At 37.4% G+C, this 20,307-nt stretch overlaps 1 protein-coding gene across 4 annotated transcripts; it reads right to left on the bottom strand.

The window, feature by feature from the left end:
- Positions 1-583: 583 nt before the first annotated feature.
- On the bottom strand, positions 584-20,023 carry ERMP1 (endoplasmic reticulum metallopeptidase 1). Of its 4 annotated transcripts, none has more exons than XM_026039694.1 (15): positions 19,460-20,023; positions 15,683-15,810; positions 15,235-15,340; positions 14,377-14,523; positions 12,771-12,863; positions 11,139-11,351; positions 10,067-10,284; positions 8,318-8,492; positions 7,542-7,732; positions 6,766-6,918; positions 6,069-6,271; positions 5,197-5,312; positions 4,488-4,651; positions 3,469-3,598; positions 584-629 (listed from the first exon to the last, which is right to left on the bottom strand). In XM_026039694.1, the coding sequence occupies exons 1-15, from the start codon at positions 19,770-19,772 to the stop codon at positions 619-621; spliced, it is 2,361 nt and encodes a 786-aa protein (XP_025895479.1). In that variant the 5' UTR covers positions 19,773-20,023; the 3' UTR covers positions 584-618. The 4 variants fall into 4 exon arrangements, 3 of the variants coding, with proteins under 3 accessions (XP_025895479.1, XP_025895476.1, XP_025895478.1); XM_026039691.1 differs by lacking the exon at positions 584-629 and adding an exon at positions 1,452-2,008; XM_026039693.1 differs by lacking the exon at positions 584-629 and having other exon boundaries at positions 2,140-3,598; positions 19,460-20,021.
- Positions 20,024-20,307: the final 284 nt, after the last annotated feature.

Raw genomic sequence — 20,307 nt, forward strand, 5'->3', positions numbered from 1 at the left:
AAACGTTACTGCTGCGGAAAATAACCATTTCTGACCTCAACAACATAAGCAGCTACCACAGTTTAAGCAGCTTGTCCCAGAAAAGCTTAAGTTCTGCAGTAGCTGCCAGCTAGGAGCTGTTGTAGGCTGCAGCCTTGTAGCTGTAGAGCCTGATAATCAAAGAGCACCAAGACATGAAGATGCAACGGTGAAGCAGAGCCCGTTGTGCTGTGGTGCAGCTGCAGCCCTGGTCGCCCCTTGGAAGCTCCGCAGCAGCCGCTTGGAGCCCCGCTCAGAGGGGTCCGGGGTTCCCTGGGCCCCCGGGCTGCTTTCAGGGCTGCTGCCGGGTGCAGAGCAGCACCTCCACCCCACGCTGCGCCCCGAGTGCCGCAGCCGCCTCTCGGGGACCCTAAAAGTCTAATTTATTTTGTGACCGGAGGAGGTTTTCTCGAAGATGGAGGCCGTTCTCCATGTGAAACACAAGTCACCTTACCAGCAGCGGCACCATCTCCTCACCACGCAGCTTACCTGGGGTTCCTGCTGGCTTTTAACCGCCCGTCCGTCGCCCGTTGTGCCCATCAYGGGTCACGCAGCCACGAGTGAGAGCTGCAGGTCCTGCTCTGAGCATCGGGCACCCACTTAGACTCGCCCTGCATGGAGAGAAGCTGCTCAACAGTTACAACTGGCAGTGCTTGTTTCCAGCAGTGTTTTCCCAGTAAGCTTCCCACCCAACTTGGATGCTAGAACAGGTCTCGCTACCACAGAGCGGCACCATTCAGCTGAGCTGCCTGCCACTTTCTCTAAGTTATGACCTAGGGACCTACTTTAGACTAAAGACAGAGTAAAACCATTTGCGAAAAGCTGCATGTAGGTTGGTTTAGATGAATACACTAAATTCCACTAGCTGCTTGCTGCCTTATCAAGGCCAAAGAGCACAGCTATGCGCATTCCCTTTTAGCTGCAACTGTACTGGTCCCTTTCTTTGTGTATACTACACAGAAGAAGACACCATTTTTTTTCTTTTTTTTCTGATAAAACTGTAGTAGGAAAAGATTATGCTGTTTTTGAGTGAAGAAACAGAAACAGTCCACAAGATTTTCCATCCTGTTTTTCCAGCTATGATACTTGGAACCAACTATTTGATTTGAAAGGCTGCTGCTGTAGTATTTGTTACTCCTTGAGCTGCAATCAGGCTTCAAGTGGAAACTTAGGTCCAGGCCAACAGCCACGATCATTATTTTAGCCACAAGCCTCAGTTTAGATAATTTTTGCGTTTTTCAGCCACACTTGCCTTGCAAACTCTAACTAGAGTTGTTTTCAGCATTACTTAGCCCAGTTTTCACAAAAAGCTTAATTAAAGCTTTCATAGAGTGGTTAAGAATTTAAGTGTCTTGAAAAAGAAGACCACACTGAACACAAATTGTTTCACTTTTTATTTATAAAGGCAGAAACTTACAAGAAATTAGACCTCCTCCTAATTTAATTACTTAATAAAGGATAAATCCTGAGTTAGCAAAAGGTATTGCTTAACTGAAGTTCCAGAAATTTTTATCAGGCATGTTTACATTTTTTGACTTTCTGTACATACTCTTCATGCATCACCTTGAAACTTTAAATTAGGGAAATTAAAAAAAAAAAGAAAAGCTTAATGAACTCAAAACCAAGGAAGACGCTCAATAAACCAGTGCCAGTGCAGCTTTAGGTAAGTAGGTATCATCAGCTAGGTAGCAGTGCAATCCAAAATAATGTATTCGTTAAGATTGAAACGTAAGTTACAAACTCTTCTTTTAAATGACTTTTAAAATGACTTTTTAAAATAATGAATGCATAATATAACAATTGTACTTAATCAGATGCAACCAAGTCACAATTAATACACATTAACCCGTCTGCTTTATTTAATGAGTGATTCCAGTTCGGTGCAGTTCCTGTAACTGAACCTCTCTCCCTTGACCCGTGAGTCAGTCACAGCCTTTCCAAAGGTACCTTGACAGCTTCAAACAGTTCRCATACCCAGCTGCAGAAAAAACTGAAGAAGTTAAATGTCAAGGTAAAATACTTGATCATGCAACTGCTGTCTGTCAGGGATTGCAGCAAATGCTAAAGTGTTAGAAAACATTGACTTATCTTGCAGGCTTTGTACTAGCCTGCAAGTACTAGTACTATAGTACTAGTAAAGTACTAGTGCCTTTTACGTGAGGTGATGGTGCAGGCACAAAGAGCTGCTTGGCAGTGCTCATGAGATGAACAAAACAAAGTCTGTGTTAATGTTGGAGTGTCAATAGCACAGAGTATTTCACCCTGAGCATGGAAAAGCAAAGTTTCTTCAGAATTACTTGAATTTCAGGAACTAATGTTAACTATGCATTGCACTGGAAACAGAAAGTACACTTTGGGGATAAAGAACGGTAACGGGCTTCAGATCTCGAGGCTTGACAGTTAAAATTGGAAGTTACTCTAAATCACATAATGTCATTTATAATCCCCACCCTGTGGAAATAAAATAATCCCCAGGTATTAGCTACTCTTGATACAACAACTTGATACTTTTCTGTATTGAAAACAAAATTTACTATAAAAAGTGTGAAAGTATTAACAAAAGGCAATACTGTCACACCACTGCAAGTCTCTTCAAAGGAAATAGCAAAAAAATACAGCCAATTCTAACAATTAGAAGTTTATAACCAGAAATATAGTTRAACATCTGCACAAGGGAGCGTGGATACTGTTACAGAACAGATCGAGTCGCATGCTAATATGCTGAAGGGTCCCAACAGGAATACAGGTGCAAGATCATAATTTGGTCAGGCTCACCTATTCAAATTGCAAAACTAGTGATGAGCAAAACGGTAGGCACTAAGTTTTTTAAACAGAAAGATAAAATTTGAAAAAATTTAGATTAGTAATTACTACATTCCATAATACCTAGTATTCTACACTGTGCGTTTAGCAATGACTGGGAATTCAATCAACACAGGCATCACTGTTTCCACTGACTTCCTCCAGTGACCGGAGTATTTTACCATCCCCAAACATGTAAACAATCATCTTTCAGCTGAAGATCTTACTTCAACAGGACGGACAGGATTGGCAGGTGGCAGTCACCACATTTATGTAAAGTACTTTTACATTCAGTGCAGCAAATTATTTTCCTCAGTAGGACCTTCTCATTACAACTGCCATTGTATTATGCTAATGTTATCTCCTCAAATGCAGTTAGAAATCACACTGAAAGGGCAGCCTAACTGCCACTGCAGTGGAAGAACCAGCTAAATTTGCATCAGTGTGGAGCCTTGCATTTTCCGCAGAAACCCAGAGAGCAGTAGCCCCTCTTCACGTTTAAATAGTCAAATTGCCAGAGAAACACTATTTCTCGTGGAAGTCTCCAGCATTGTGTCCATATTTCAAGATTTATTACAGCAGTATCCTATGACAGATTAGCAGTACTGCAACATTAGAAGACAAAAAGGTCATAAGTACAGCACCAACCAGAAGAAAACACCCAGTTTGGAAGTCTCTCCAATAAGGCAGTAAGTTGAGGTGACTTTTTATCTTCCCCAAAGAAGTAATGTGCTGCTATGGCAAGGGAGACTACTTCATCAGCATGCTTTTCTGAAGCCTGAAAGTGAGAAAGAGCAACGTCACAGTTATATTTGTTTATGGCTTCCAAGGTCAAGCTAGATGTACCTTTTTATGGACTGCATATATATATATATATATATATATGCAAATGCAACCTCACAAGCCATTGTTCTATATGTTAGAGCATTCTTAGTCTCCTCAATGTACCTTTACGTATCCAATGCAAGTTCCGTTCAAACTGAACTCAAACACATACAGAGATCACAGGGCCTCTGACAGGCTTATGCAACTTGCACATCCTCAAAATACTAACACAAAACTTTTAAGAAACCAGTGTGACAAATCAAGACAAAGAGCAGTGAGAGCTGGCATTCCTAGCATTTATACTGATCTTCTTGTTACAAATSTTTAGCCTGAAAAGACTTTTCTGCTTAGCTCTGCCATGGCTGCCTTGCAAAGCTAGTTGCACTACAGATTCCTGTCCATCTTTACCAGATGATCCATTGAGGGTACCAGCTAACTGTTTAACCTGCCTGACCCAAGAAGGAACAAGMAACTTCCTGAGCTTTCACAGGTTTGTAATACTTCTAAAAATACTTCTAAAAAGATTAGGACACTGATTACGCTGTAATAAGAACTTATGGGTTTGCAGAAATTACTCAAAGGCAATTTGGCAATTGAAAATAAAGCCCTAAATCCCACTGAAGTAGAATTTAGATCTCAGCTGTATTACATAGGGAAAAAAAAAAGTCTAAAAAGAAATTAAGAAAAGAATGGCATCAAGATACATGTGAACTGATACAGCTGCTCATAACTTGTCCCTCTGTTCCGTAGCAATAGAGCAGGTTGCTACAGCACTCACTGGCAGAGCGCAGACGCAGCRACACGTGTCCCTGAGCACACGTGCSCCAGYRCTGCACACTCACCGTCAGCTCTATCCAGAAGTGCCACGGCGCAGCCTGCAGCCCGTGCGAGTAGAACACAAAGTAATCCCCTCCCACGCTCGCCACGGGCCTTCCATCTCCCAGGGACCACATGGACAGAGCCGAGCCTTCGTGCGGGCGGATATACAGAGACATGTGACTGGGACCTGCAGACAGGCAAACGTATCTGAACGTGTGCACAAACTAAAGTGAGCTGCCCCACTTCCCTTCATCCCAAACATCTATATTCCTCAACAGTAATATGCAGTCTCTATATTACCATCTTACATCTTCAGAAACAAGGTACAACTGAACAAGTGCGTTCTACACRGAAGAGCCTTCAATTGTTTCTAAGCAATGAGAAAATAAATGTTTTAGCCCTGAAAGACAGGGATGGAGCTACCAAACAGACTTCAAAAAAGGACAAGGTCAAAAGGATGAAAGCTAACTCAAAAGAGACAAGATACCAGTGTCTCAATACTAGAAATACGACACCCACAGATTCTAGTGTTATGCAACTAAGTCTAGTTATGCAACTGAACTAATTTGTGAATATCAGAGAAAACCAAACTCACCACTGTACAAATGGCCTAACAACCTTCAGTACTAGTAACAGAACCTGAGTTTTAACTCAGGGGGAAGGAGTAGTACAGAAGGGGGAAAGGAGAGAAAAATCAAACCAGATGCTTCAGTCGCCAGATGCTTCACTCACCAGACACTTCAAAACTTAACCTCACAGAATTCCAAGGCATTAATTCTTTGGACAGAACTTTAAATTGAACAGGGCTCGTTGGCAAAATTTCTGGAGCAGGAAGGTACCAGTTTTTCCTGTAACAAAACAGTTACTTTTTAATCTCAGTAGCTATATGTAGTAAATATTAGAAGTCAATAATACATTTCTGTACAGCTGACTGTGCTATTACTAATAAAATATTCCAAAGCTAATTATTCAAATGAAGTTCAAAATAAAACATCTTGTGTCCAGAAAAACATAGTTGATTTGCATAAGAACAAAACATCTTCCAGTGTTTTCATTCATCAACTGAATCTCTTAAAGTAATTTGCAAAGCAGCTAGAGAAACATTACAAACATGGACACTTTAATCTTCAAATTGATGTCACAAGTTTTGGGGACACAGGTGGCTGTCACAGTAGCAGGTTCACTCTTGGGATAGCTACTACTCCTGGCTCTCTTTACTATCAGCAGGAATGAAAGTGTGAAAGAGGGAGAGCCAAGACAGATGTGCACACTCTGCAGATGTGCACTCTGAACTGCCCAATTTACCCTCTCACCATCAGCTATAGGAGACAGGTGGCCGCAGACCTGGTGGCCGCTGACATCAGTTTTCACAGAAGTTTTAAAATTTCTGCAGCAGAATCAGCAGTCTCTTGAAGAGGTTTTTGCACAAGACACTACACTTAAACAGAAGTGAAAGCATCTTCCAAAGCAGAATCAGAATACTTATTTACTTTTAACCAAGATTAGCCTTACTTTTTCTTTCTTCTCTTAATTAAGGAAAATTGCATAAATAGTCAATTTGCTTTGGCCAGTCATTTCTTAAGGTAAGCAGCGTTCACACCAACCGGAACATAAAATGCACAGGCAGAATCCAAGGAAAGCCACAAAAAGGAGCCGACTCATCACACTGAGTCCTAATGGTGTCATTGATTTCGGGTACATGGGGAGTTATGTGAGATATGCCATTATAATCAAATCCATTAATCCATATACCAGAGTCACTTTTAACCAAGTTTCCATCTAGATCATGAAATCTTCTGCTTGTGTGCTAAAAAAAAAAAAAAAAAACACACAAGAAAACACATATTTGAGCATGCAATCTGCAAGACAGAGAAGTGATTGTTCAATATGCACTGAACACTGCATATATTAAGGAACAGGAAGAGAGAATTTCCTAGGTAGAAGTATACCAAAAAAAAAAGAAATCTATAATTAGAAGATTACTGTCTACATATTTACACATCTCCCATCATGTCCATTTTATAAGTGATCACCACCTACTAAAGTCTCCTGCTATCATTTAACCTCACATACCCTCCTGCACCCAACTATTCTGGTGTAAGTGAACTGAACACAATGTGAGAAAGGGAAGTACTAGTAATTCTTTCAAATCCAGAAATAATTGTATACTTTTTAAACCAAGCTAAAATCTTCTCCCCCTCAAGGCAGAGGAGAGGTTGCCGCCTAACGGTTTTTATTTAAATTATCTCTGCAGATACACAAGCAACACAGAGGCAACACGAAATGCAAGACGTTTCTTACCTGGAGAAAGACTCGTTTAGGTTTTGGATTAGCAGAATCAGAACTGTATGGAAAGAAGATTCCACTACAGACAAGTATCAGAGTGACAACAAAGACAGTGGATAAAGTAAATAAAGTTGTTTTTGTGCTTTTGACGAGGTAAACAAAGTTAATCTAGAGGGGGAAAAAAAAAAAAAAAAGCAGTTCAGTTGCAGAACTTTGTAATTCAGAATTAAGAGACTCTATTTGCCTTGTCTAAAATCTAACTGTGGAATTAAAAGCATATTAAGAAAAAAATAAATATCATCATCACAAATACTACCTGAGACAACACCCTTCTTTGAAAACCTCAATACCTAAAATCAAAGCTTTCAGCTTTCAAAAAAAATCCGTTTCTAAAGACATCTGCCAACCAAAACATCAATTTGCAGCAAACACTGCCTGAAAAGAAATCTAAGTGTGATATGAACACTGTTCTGCCACACACTTCTTCTAAAATACTTGTTTAAACTGCAGCATTAAACAGCATAAGTTACGGTCTTTACTACATTCATCATATAACAGATTTATTTTTCCAATCATTGCTTCAATGAGGAAACTTCCCAGAAGAGCAGTAACTCTGTTCTTCTCCTTCTCGTCCATACTATCCTCACCATGTTTCTCTGACTACGAATTCCTGGAAGTTTCCTATAGCAACGTTTTTGTCAAAATATCATTACTTTTAATGTTTAGAAAAACAGTTTTAAAATCTAAAAAAAAGTTTGCAGTTTCAAACAATGATTAAAAATTCTACTTACAAAATAGGATGACAGAATCACAGTGATGGCCACAATTAATCCTGCCAGCACCACATCTGGTGGAATTTCTGAACCACTTCGTCCCATTATAGGAGTAAACATTTCAAACACAGTCCAACTAAGGTACATCACATACAGATAAGGAACAAACATTCCCAGCATGTACATTGTGACAAACCTCATTGTGGTACCTGTATGGAATAGAAAAATAAAGTAGAATACAAAAATACGCAAGAGTTAGGACAAAATTATACAGCTTTACTATCTAAGCATATAGYGCCTTGAAGCACAAAACATAACACTAATCCACACGCTTAACACTGCTCAGAAAGTAGTTCTCAATTTACATAGCAAGTGCCAGTGTGACAATTTTAAGTACATCATGAAACTAGTCCAGAAAGAAAAAGAAATATCTAAGAGGTGTTTCATTCCAACCACTGTAAAATACTGTTTAACAGTATTTACAACAACCTTTACTGTCTATCTTCCTACTCTATGAAGACTTAATATAATCTCATATAGCACCACTCTTTTTAGCCTGAGAATCAGAACATGCTTCAGACTTTTTAAACAGCTTCTAGACAGTCATAAATTGCCTTTGAGTAAAGAAAATGTGAACTTGAGGACAAAATACTACCTGTGTACTCYGATTACTCAAAACTCAAGTGCCAAGGATTTGGGGTTTTTTGTTTGTTTGAACAGCTGTGGGCAGAAAACACCCCAGTACAGAGTAATAAAGATTTGACATACATGAAAAAATAAAAACAGATTCTTACCTTTTTGTCTGAACTCTTTATGGATCATCAGCTTAGTAAATAAAGGAAATGCTACCCATAATGTACAAATGAATGCTGAACAAAGGCCTATCTGAGTAAGCACAGTCAATGCTATAGCCCAGAACATCAGTGAGGCATCAAAAAACACATCTCCCAGGTACTGATCATTCATATTCTGTAACAAAAAATAGTTGCCAGTGAGCAGAAATATTCTATGCATTGCATTTCATAAGATCACACAAACACAGAGTTTAACCATTAAAAATGCCTTTTTTTTTTTTTGTTCTTATACTGGCAGTATCAGAGAGTTTATAGGTCAAGATTTTTAATTGTGAGTTATATTATGCTTCTAGCCAAGAGGGACTGCTGCCATGAACAACTGCTATCAGCAAGCACTGCACTTGATTCTGGGTGGGAGAGATGCCAAGCCTTCTTCAGAATAAAAAGCTAATTAATTCATGAGTTATTGAGCCACTACCACAGAGTTATGTTATTATGAGTTACACAAGACAAGTAAGTGTTGCAGAAGGAGCATAAGACATACGCTACACTGCAAACCGTAACTTGCAAGAAAAATTTAGAGAACGTGATACCTTGTGGCCTGATGTTAATCAGACAAGCAATAGACGAGAATAAGATTCAAAAATTGAAATAGTTGGAGCCAAAGAATGTTTGTGTTAGTGACTGCCACTATTTCAAACAGAGACTCAACAATCTCTGTAAGAGGAGAAACTGCATTTTATATATTTTTTCCATGTGTGACAATCCATTAAAAATACCTAAAACAGGTGCACTTCCAGATATGATGGATCCACCTATGTTTCCCTAAAATACGATCTCACTAAATTCTTAAATTTCAAACAATTTGATAAAGTTGTACTTTGCTGACAGATTCGGACATATAAATTCCTTTGTCCAAAATTTGTCTAAATGGTTAAGAAAAGTAATTGAGCAGAATGATATTCACATGTCTCTGCTGTGGGTTTCCAAGTGTAATCAACAATGTTTTTCTAGGGTACACACTAATTTATTGGATAGCTCAAGGTTTTATAATAGAAAATGATGCAACAGGCTCATCATCTAAACATTATGAATTATTGCTTACATAATATGACACTACTATGCAATTAAAAAGCTGTTTCTGTTAGCCCATGCAGAAGAAATCTAAACAAGGGCAACGATTTCATGACACAAAATGACAGCAGTGTAAAGGTAATCCTTTCAAACTTCTGCCTAAGCCTTTTCTGTTATGAGATAATAATAAAATATACACCAAGAAACACAGTACCAATTGATTAAATTGTGGGAATCTGTCATACCAAGACATCTGGAAGAAAGAAGCACGTACGATTCAAGAAAACGCTGGATATTTATGTTGATTCTTTAAGTATTAAAAAGAACATCAAAAGATTTTTAAAAAAACTAATGCCTCTACTGATTCATTTCATGCTTTGATCTCTGATGGCAGGAAGGGTAGGGAATCTATATCATCCCTCCTACAAAGCTGTTCCATTTCCTTTAACAGCCTACAGCAGCTGCTACAGGGCATTAGCCAAGAGAAAGCTGTAAAATCAGGGAGGCTAATTCTGATTCTGCAGTGCAGCAGACTTGCTTAAATGAAGCAGTTTAAATAGAAACACTTTAAACACCTCTGGCCAATATATAGAACCTAATGCTGCTTCTCAACCAACTCAAGGTTCTTCTTTCCCAGTACGCTTCCCTTCCACATTAGCAGTGAATCTGGCTTACCTTGTAGTAGAACTTCTTGGCTAGTGTATGCACAAGAATCAGCTTGGCTGTAGCTGCAGTGCCATACAGAGACATAGAGACGTAGAAATGGGAATACCAGGAAAGAGACCTTCCAATGAGAGAAATGAACACTGCCACAATAAGGACGGTCACCAGTGTAGAGAGCCAACTTAACAATGTTAAACCAAATGCAGTGAAGAATTTCTTCATGTTATTAACTATGAAAGAAAAAAATGTTATCCAATAATTTCACATTATACAGCAGAGTATAAAGATTAAAATAAACTCTGGAGTGTAATTACTTTAAAGACTAAACTAAGAAGAATGTTTCCCAAAATATCTACTTTAAAGACTTTTCAAAAGCAGGGTCTAGATCATTCTGTCTGTCCCCCTGCAAGTCTTGTGCACCACAAGATGAAACCCCAGAGTACCACTATGTTCCTTGGGTACCACGTGCCCAGCGGGTAAAAATTTGTCTAGGTAACTACTGAAACCACTGGGAGGCTTCAACTCTACAAAAAAATGTTACAGTTGCTTTCCTTGCAACTTCTTCTTACTAACTGAAGGTCTAACTGAAGGATTTAAATTGTTATAGGCCCTTTATAATATCTATTATTTTTTCCCACCATTTACTTTATTATTTATCCCTGTCTATAGACAGATCTTACACAGATACTAGAAACTTAAACATGTTTCTAAAGACTCATCTGTATGATTAGAGGAATAAATTAATCCACATGCTAAGCAAGTCTAAAATTTCTTCCATTTTCAGATCTTTAAAAGACTAAATTTAAATCTTCATGTAAGGATAAGGGACATAATCATAACAATTCACAATAGCTAAGCATTTAGATTTATTTTTGTATTTTGTATTCCTTCATGTTTTTCACAGCTGAGACTTCATCTCTATAATTAAAAGTAATTCCTATGGAATGCTACATACCTAAAATTCACTTCCAGAGTTTAGATATACAGACAATGTTGCAACTGTGGCTAATAATTAGTAGAATTAGTAGAACGATGAATGGTCAGTTTAAAAGCAATTAAATGTATACACAAAATTGAGACATACCTTTGGTTTTGGGCTGTAGTATTTTTTTGCTTAAATAAATAAAAGCAATTGCTGCTATTATATAGTTCATGATGGTACCAACACGAGCAGGATAAGCCAGGACAAATAGACCAAGTATATCAAAGAAGACGACATTTCCATGACGGTACTCAAAAGATTTAGCCAACTTATCTGATGTTGCCAGATATTTTAAGACAGCCAAAATGTTATCCCCTATTCAAAAAAAAACAGCAGACAGCATAACTATACCAGTGATTTACTTTATAAAAATAGTGTGCACTTCATAAACTAAGTATACTTGAAAAGCTTTGTGAACTAAAAGACCACAGTGGAAGTATCAGAAAATGGAGCAGGCACACTTTGCCCACAGACCTTTCTTCATTCCTGATATTATGGAATCAGACTTAAAGGCTGAGTAACAGCAGAATAATTTTCTAACTCTGCTCTTCTCCTTCCAGTCCATACTATCCTCACCATGTTTCTCCAACTGTGAATTATCTGCCTTTCTTTAGAAGGCTGCAAGGTAGGAACCACAAAGGATATTTTGCTTTGCAATATACGAGTACCAATTACCTATTCTTTCACACAATGTAGTTGAAACATCAAGTAAGAACAGTTCTCAGTTTTTACTTCTACTTGCCCTGTAGAAATTCCTACTGGCTCAGCAATTCTGTTTGTTGTTGTTTTTTGGGGTGTGTGTGTGTGTGCGCGCGTGTGTGTGTGCGCGTGCATGCATTTTTCCATAGCAATACATTTCATAGAAAAATGTTTTATTTCATCATAATGACTGAAAAAAAAAACCAAAAAAATACACCTTTCTAGTATGAATTTGTGGAGAAACCATTACCTTTTCTTAGAACTGCATTTCTGCAAAATGTGCTTAAAACAATTTTAAGTAATTTATTTGCAGTGATACTAGATTTTCACTCCCAAAATTTCAAAGCTAGAGCCAAAAGATGAATAAAGATAACACATGCAATTTCTGCATGTTTAAAAGGGGCAATAGGCAACAACCTGGAGGCATCGAGGTTTATTTTAGATTCTTCTGTGAAATGAAAAACACACTTCCATTCCCTATTTCTGTAACTGAGGAAATGGACTGTTATGAGCTAAATCTCTTAGAGGAGGATGAATTCTACTTCTCCACAGCATACTGACAGTATAAACTTACTGTCATTAACAATATATAATTTTGACCAGATCTATTCTCAAAGAAAAACCTCTGCTGGAAGGTCAGTTTTCATGCTGTCTACGTAACTGAGCTTCCCATGATGAAGACTAATCAGTGAGGTACACATAGCAAGAGAAAAAATAAACACAGAACATCAAAAAATAAACTCAGAAAAACAATTAGGTACTGATGAATGGAACTACTCAAGATAGGTGGACTATAGTCCTAAATATGTTCCATAGCCTACACACAGTTTACTAATTCCTGTAGCTGACTACGCCTTATTCCCTACGTATTTCAGAAGCACTCACATAGCTAACTTTTCTTTCTTTAGAATATGTCCATGCATTTAAGTTATGAATTTCTTGGTACCTCACATGAAGAAATTCAATTCTCAGTGTTACAGCAAAATGAAGTGACAGCTTTTCAGTAAATTTTAACGGAATTCTTGAAATACCAACCAGCTCTCTGAATGGAATCCGTTAAAATTCTGTCTGATGTGTCATATTTTGTATGATAAATATAACCGTTTTCAATAAAAGCCAAGTCTATTCCTAGAGAAAAAAAGAATAAAACTGTCAACATGAGAGCTCAAAAGAAACATGCGAAAGTTATATATTTCATTCAAAAGGTATTTGCCCTACTTTATAAACCACCCACTTCCCTCAGTGGAACAAAAATAGTATTTTTGTAATTTGAAGATAAGTTAGGATTCCATACTTGTTTAAGAGAATGAAAACCATTTTAAAATATGTGCCATTCCTAATCCACTGATTTGTATGGTATCCATAGACAGACTGGTGAGTACTGACAAAAAACACTTAAAAAAAAAATCTCACAGTCATCTCAGCTTCAGAAAGGGTGAGATGGTCCAGCTCCACATGTACTGGCAGAGAGATTAAGGTAAATGTTCGATTTCACACTTGATGCTTTACAAATATTTACTGTTGAATAGTTTAAATATCAGTAGATACCTACTCTGAAAGTAATTATTATATATACTTATATATAAAAATATAATTATATATATAGTTAAATATATAACTATAAAGTAATTATAAGCAATACTGTAGAGTTTTAAAAACATTCTCATAAAATGCCAATGTTTTCTTTTTACTCCTGAGATAGAAAAAGAAAAGGTTTTCTAATGTTTAGCCTGAGAACTCTTTACAAAGCCCAAATGATGTATAAAATAACCAGTAAAAAGAGGTTCTAGGTTCTGCAAGCTGAACTGTATGTTCAGTATATCCCAAATACCACTTATCCTCAGCTGCCTATGCAACAAAGTTCCTGTGTGCACTTTAAATTGTCACATCTTTGACACAAGTAAAATAAAGCAGATCTTCCATTCTATTGTTACAGGAGGCACAAAATATTCAGACACAATCATTTTATTTGTGTTAATTAAAAAAACACAAATGAGAGAATTAATTTATGAAGTAGGTATTGTTCTTGCCACAAAAAGAACAAGTTGTATGAGAAGAGCTATTTGATTTTCAGGCCAGAAATGTATTTTGGAAAATGTTTAGAATGGCATAGCAGGTTTTGTCCTAAGAATCACTTTAGATAGTTTGTTTTTGTTGAAAGTGACTTCAGCAATAGCCTTTGTCAGATAGCAAGTTGTCATTCCTCTGAACTTGTTCAGATGCCTTTTTGTGTTCCACATTTTTCCAATACTCACTTTCTCCTTCATTAATTACAGTTACTTGCTTTTCATTTCCACAAGCAGATTATTTATTAGCATCACTACTAGAATGTTTCTAAATAAGATATTTAAGAGTTGACTTATTACTAGAGGTACTCTTCTGTTTTTAGGAAACTTGATTTCCAACATATAATTTCTACCTGATACACTCCAGTCACTACATATACACTTACATTTCACATGGCACAGTGAAGTGAAGGCTCATGCCTTAGAAAAAGTGAAAAAAAAAAAAAAAATGCTCCTGCACTGAAAAGAAAACCAAATTTGAATGAGTACTCTGAGTGAACAGCTCACAGTCTTCTTGTTATCAGCTTAGATAAATGATTACATAACATCCACTGACGCATTTTCCAATAACATACCTGGAATATTGCCAAAGTCTCTGTAGATACGAAAGTCAGTATCTGCTGGGATAATTCCACTCTGAAATATTTCCTGTGCCACCACAGAGGCAAAGGGATGTTCGGCTGCAGATACATATGCCTGTACCAACCAAGGGTTTTCAGGTCCTAAGAAAAAGGGCAAAAAGCTAACAAAATAAATCTGAACTTCAGTTACGACACATACCTCCAGAGAGGTTTTTCTACTTTTGTTACAACAAATTTTAACACTGTTGCTCCAAGAAGTTCATCTGTTTTGGCTAAAGGACTCAGACTTAGGAGAAGGGATTAGTTACACTGGAAACAAGGTGAGCCTTAAGTGTTGAGTGACAAGACAAATAAACATCTTGCAAAGAAGACCCAATGTTTGTGCAGCCTTAAGTAACATTTCCATTTTGCCACTCATGTATTACACATTAAAACTGTCCTTTAAAGTCTCTCCACTGAAGCATTTAAAGCAAGGAAACAATTAAGCAATTGCAACAATAGAATTAAGTCTTGCCAGGGAAGTGTAAAAGTTTAACAGCAGCTTCCTGAAATCATGAAAAGATTTGAAAAACATCCTAATCTGTTTTTCCCCCTACCTCCTTTGAAGGAACGGAAAATACAACTTCTGGAATTCTGTTCTGMACAAGTAGACCCTCCCAAGAGCGGAAATTTTGTGGCAGTGCTTTAGCCTTTATGAAACTAAAGATGCAGAGCAACTTACTGGCTGCAGATGGTTGAGAAAAGGGCAGAAGAGTTCCCTTGTCTTTTACAAGCCACTTTCAATACTCTCTCAAATCTATATAATCATCAAATTACCCTGGTGTAGAAATGGAACACAACACACGCTCATACCTGTTTGAAAAACAAGTTCTTTCCCTCCTACACCTGCTGCCTCCAAGTTAATAAAAGCTCTAATCGACTTGGCCCACTCATGTTGTGTAATGAAGCCATGACTAGCCTTGATGGGAAAAAGAGAAGATGTAGGTCAAATAACATCCTGACCAGGCTAAATTTTCTCTTCTATCTCAGAAAAATCACACCATAAATCCCGCTAAGGCAGCAACTTAGCAACAGACAGAGGTAAAATATGAAAGTCTTTTAATTAAATTCATGTTCAGAATATTCTTAATATAAGTATTTCATTTACTTGACAGCAAGTACTTTTACCTCAGGATATTAAGATTGGCATATTAACATTTCAACAGTCAGAATACAAGTCATATCTGTAGCTGCTTCTCCTTTTGTCATAATCTTAACTGACAGCTTTGATATACAGTTTAAAATTCTAGCACATTCTTACCTGCAAAATATTTTCTTCTGCACCATTAAATAAGAATATGACCGCATGCTGCAGGGGCTCTGATGATTTTGAGAGAGTGCTAAGTATTTCAAGCATCACCGAGCAGCTAACAGCATCATCACTGGCACCTTAAAATAATCAGTAGAACAGCATGGCTTACAACAAACACAGGACTGTAATAAAGACCAGAGGAGAAAGAAGTTTGTTGTTCCTCTCAACTATTTGCATTTAATCTAACTCTATATGAGGTGCAATTATGCCAAGCTTCAAAGTATTTTCTTCTACAGCTTGCATCTTTTGTCTATACTAGTTAGCAGCAACAGAAGAAAGAAAAAATAATGTTTAAGAGTTCAAAATAGGTAAAGTACAAAATACCCAATGCAACATTACTCTTAAAAAGCAGACTGGGTTGCTCAAGTTAAGAATATTCCTGTAATATTCACAGTCTGATGTTTTTACATATGCATACTAGATGTACATCTCCTCCCATAACATAAATGATATATTAAGACCATTTGAATAATAATTCATCCAAAACCAATTCTCCTGGTGGTGATGGGTTGTTTTGGGGACATCATGTAGCTTAACAAGCAAAGAAATAATTACACTTATCTTTCTAATATGGAAAAAATAAGAACATAATTTCACCTGCAATACAACCTAAAAAACTCAAACATTCCTACTCTAAAATATTCTGTGCACTATAATACTGTTATTTATTAAATAAAGGGACAAAACCAGAAAGTAACTAAATGTCAAGACTGCAGAATAAAGGACTTGTCAAATAGAGCTTTATAGCATTATTTAAACGAGACTGTGCACTATCACGTGGTTTGAACATAATCAAATACTACCTGCTATCCTCAGCTTCCTTCTTTCAGGATCACTTTTGCTTTGACCTGAGTTTTCTGTTCCATTTTTAATTCCTCATCCAAAACTGTATTCTTTACTTTCCGCCAGTTCTTCCTCCCTTCTTGCCCTATCAAATTTTCATCTTGACCATCCTGTCTGACAATTTTCTCACTTATGTGCAAGTCCCAGCCTCTTCCCCTCCACTCAATCCAATCAATAAAGCTTTGGAGCGATGGAAAACATTCACTTCACTCCTGCAGCCTAGACTGCACATGCCTGGCTCACCTGCGCCAAGAAGATGGCAGCACGATCAGCACTGCTTCCCACGGCACTGTTCAGCACACTACTGGAGCAGACTCACTGGCTGCCAGATTTGTCTTACACAAGAGAAAAAGGCAGCCTTTGCAAGACTTATAACTTGGCAAAATTCAGATGCATCTGCCCTTTTGTGCAATGGGCAAATTTCTCACAAAATCACCAACCTCAAACAAATTTTAGCAGCAGTTCCTTTTAAACACAGTTTAAAACCTTGATTGTATTACAATCTCAGTTCATTAGAGTTTACGAATCTAGTTTATATTGTGCTGAAAAATAACTCAGGAAAAGTGTGATTAACTTTCAGCAAGACCAGTCCTTTGCTGTCTTATTATGAAGCTAGAACAGAATTATTTCTTTCAAACAGGCATATTTATGTCCAAATAAAGTTGCTATGCAGTCACAGGCTACAATATACAAGCTCAGGGAAAAAAAAATAAAAAAAAGAACCCCAATTAATACACAGGAAAATTCTAAGTAGTTTTAAATAGCTCTTAGGGCACACATCAGGAACTTTCAAGAAAGTCACATTATCATGTTCTTCTGCAATAAAAACTCCACCCTCAAATTTATACAGCCTATTTCATTCTTCTAACAAATTGTTAAGTAATAATATTAGAACAACAAGCATCTCTTTGTGAAGGTAAAGTTTAAACTATGAACAATTTTTTTTTTTTTTTTTATTACCTTCACCTCTTTTTGCACTTGGATCCTTAGCTAAATGGATACTAAAGCTTCCTAATGCTTTACTGAGTTTCATCCTTTTCCTCAGTGCTTCCCCAATACTATACACTAAGCTACATCAGTAGAAAAAGTGACAATTTTGTTTCTTTTGCTTTCTAATAAATGTATACACAAGAACATCAGTGGTACCTGTAAAAAAAAAACTTTAAACATCCAAGTAGCCGAAAACTTTGTGATGTTTTAAAAAAATTAATAAGGTATAACTAGTACTGATCCCTTAAGGAAACAAAATTTTACCAAATTTTTGCAGATTTATAATCAACATACAAACAGCTCATTCACCATTAATCACACCAAGAAAGCATGCAACTATAAAAGTCAACAGCAGATCATTTACATTACCTGATTTTCAAATGTGATAATGAAGTACCAGGCATGTGGTTCTGGCTTTGCAATATAGTTTGATAATTAAAACAAAGCTGTGAGCAAAAAAAACTTGGAAGAAAAAACAAGTGGAGAAAAAAAAGAAAAAAGATTCTTGCACAGGTTGCATACACTAAGTAAAACTCCCCAAATAAGATAATAAAACTCTTTTTCTGACTCTTTTCCACAACCTACTGTTTTCATTTGTGATTAATAGGCTATAGGTTGATTTTTACCTCTTCTGTGTAAATCTATATAAATAACTAATATTTCTGTGGCATTTAACATGCAGGACTGGTAAGATACTTCACTCTGAGGAACTGAAAAAATAAGTAATGTATACATAATCCAGCTTTTACAGACCATAGCCATTGACTTGCAACTTGTAGCAATCTAAAAAACAGTTTTAATAAACACTGACACTTCCACAGTATTCTTCTTAGGCCTGGGCAGCCATATCTGGATTATAAATATAGCAGTGTATCTTCAGTTTCAAAAAACCAGAAGGCATACACAATAGTAACACCATTACTGACTGTACTAACCAGATATTCACCTGGTCTAAATACGGTTGGAAGAGGACCAAGTGGTCCACACACTGTTTGTTCTCAAAGAGTGGGCAAAGAGTACAGCGGTGCTTTGCACGTCTTGACAGCACTCAGCTGTTTTGGGGATGAAATTACTTGTGTGTGTACTTAAAATAGGCAAAAAAAAGCCAACCCACTAAGAACCCAACTGAAAGCTTACTCTCCTCCTGAAAAAAGATTATGAAATTTAATCAGGAAATAAAGCAGCTTGCAAGCTGCAAGCAAAAGCACTTAAGTTAAAAGAATGCATTGCTGGAAATGGAGAGATCTTTGGTTCCCAAAGACATCTAGATTTCAAATTATTGACCATATTAGATGAACTCCAGCTTCCGCACAACATAGAAGTATAAGCCCTCAAAGCCTTTGCTATCCAAAGTACACAGCAGTAAGACCACTAGCAACCGATACATACATAAAGAGTAACCTCTTCATGCAGTTCACCTCAGCCTGCAGTTTCAATATGGGCATACACCTGTGGTGGGTTACTACAAGTATTTGTGTCCMATTTCCCATTCCATACATGGTTTCCAGTGCCATGATTTTTGATCATTACAAGCTTTTGATATAGAACCTCTGTGTATAGAAATAAAAAGCGGTATGGCATACGTATAGTAGAAATTTCAGATGAAGTATAATATCTGCATTAGGAGAGTAAAAYACATGCTGTGGTTAGTAAATTAACAGGAAAAACACAGCACAAAGTAGGCTGTGAAATGAGTATCAGATTTAAACCAGTACAAAAATATAGCAAGTGCTGCAAGACAGGGAAAAGCTTTCCAAAACAGTGAATTACAGGAAATGAAAATATAAACAGAGAATTTTTTAGAAACAGAATCTGTAATTAACTACCTAACAGAACATGACAAATCTTGGAAAAAACAGGCTTCAGTAGGATCAACCTGGATCATGGACATACCTGGCGTATTYGGTACAGAATCAAAGTGACAGTTGGATAATACTGCATGTTTCGCTCCATTTCGGGGTTCCAGTTTCACTACGATATTGGTTACGTTTGCATAGTAACTGGTAAAGCCTCCTAAAAAGTCAATACTGAAGGAGCCCGTGGGCCTCTGTATATCTATAAAAATTTTGTGGGCATCAGTGCTTTCAACTTCAATTGCCTTAATTTGTTCTATGAGGTAGTTAACAGTATGAATTTCATTTTCTGGACTTCCAACTGTTCTGGGCCCAATTGCAGTTATGTCATCAAGATATCCCCTGCAAGACATAAGTCACACATTCAGCACCTGCACATTTAATCCAACTAACCCACAACTACAACATTTGTGGACCCTTTACTCTAAAGCTCACAAYAGACAGGAAAAAAATGAAGGTAATGAGGCCCTAAGCTTAGTCAGATATCTGAGGCCATTATGCTAAGGGGCACAGGATGGATCTTTGCTCAGGAGTCCTTATCCTAGTAACAATACTAAAGCAAGCCATTAATTTTATATTTTGAAAATGCATCACTTCATAGCATCAATGCAAAATAAATCAATAAATAAAGGGGACAAATAGAGTAAGTCTGTTCTTAACAAGATCCCCCACCGCCACCCCAGCAATTAACAGCTTACAAAGCAGTCTCCTTAGACACTAAGTACTTCACCATACAGCGAGAATCAAGCTATGAAAGATGCATTGTTCGGGTGGAGTAACATCTACCGGTTTTACCGGCGCGTGGGCCAACCGGGGAGCGGGGGCACCTGGAGCAGCCCGGCATCCAGCGGGCGCGCGGGCTGCGGCGCGGTGCAGGCGCGGCCGGCG

This window comes from Nothoprocta perdicaria, unplaced genomic scaffold, assembly GCF_003342845.1.
Source record: "Nothoprocta perdicaria isolate Ctin4 unplaced genomic scaffold, notPer1 scaffold_238, whole genome shotgun sequence".
Lineage (NCBI taxonomy): Eukaryota > Metazoa > Chordata > Aves > Tinamiformes > Tinamidae > Nothoprocta > Nothoprocta perdicaria.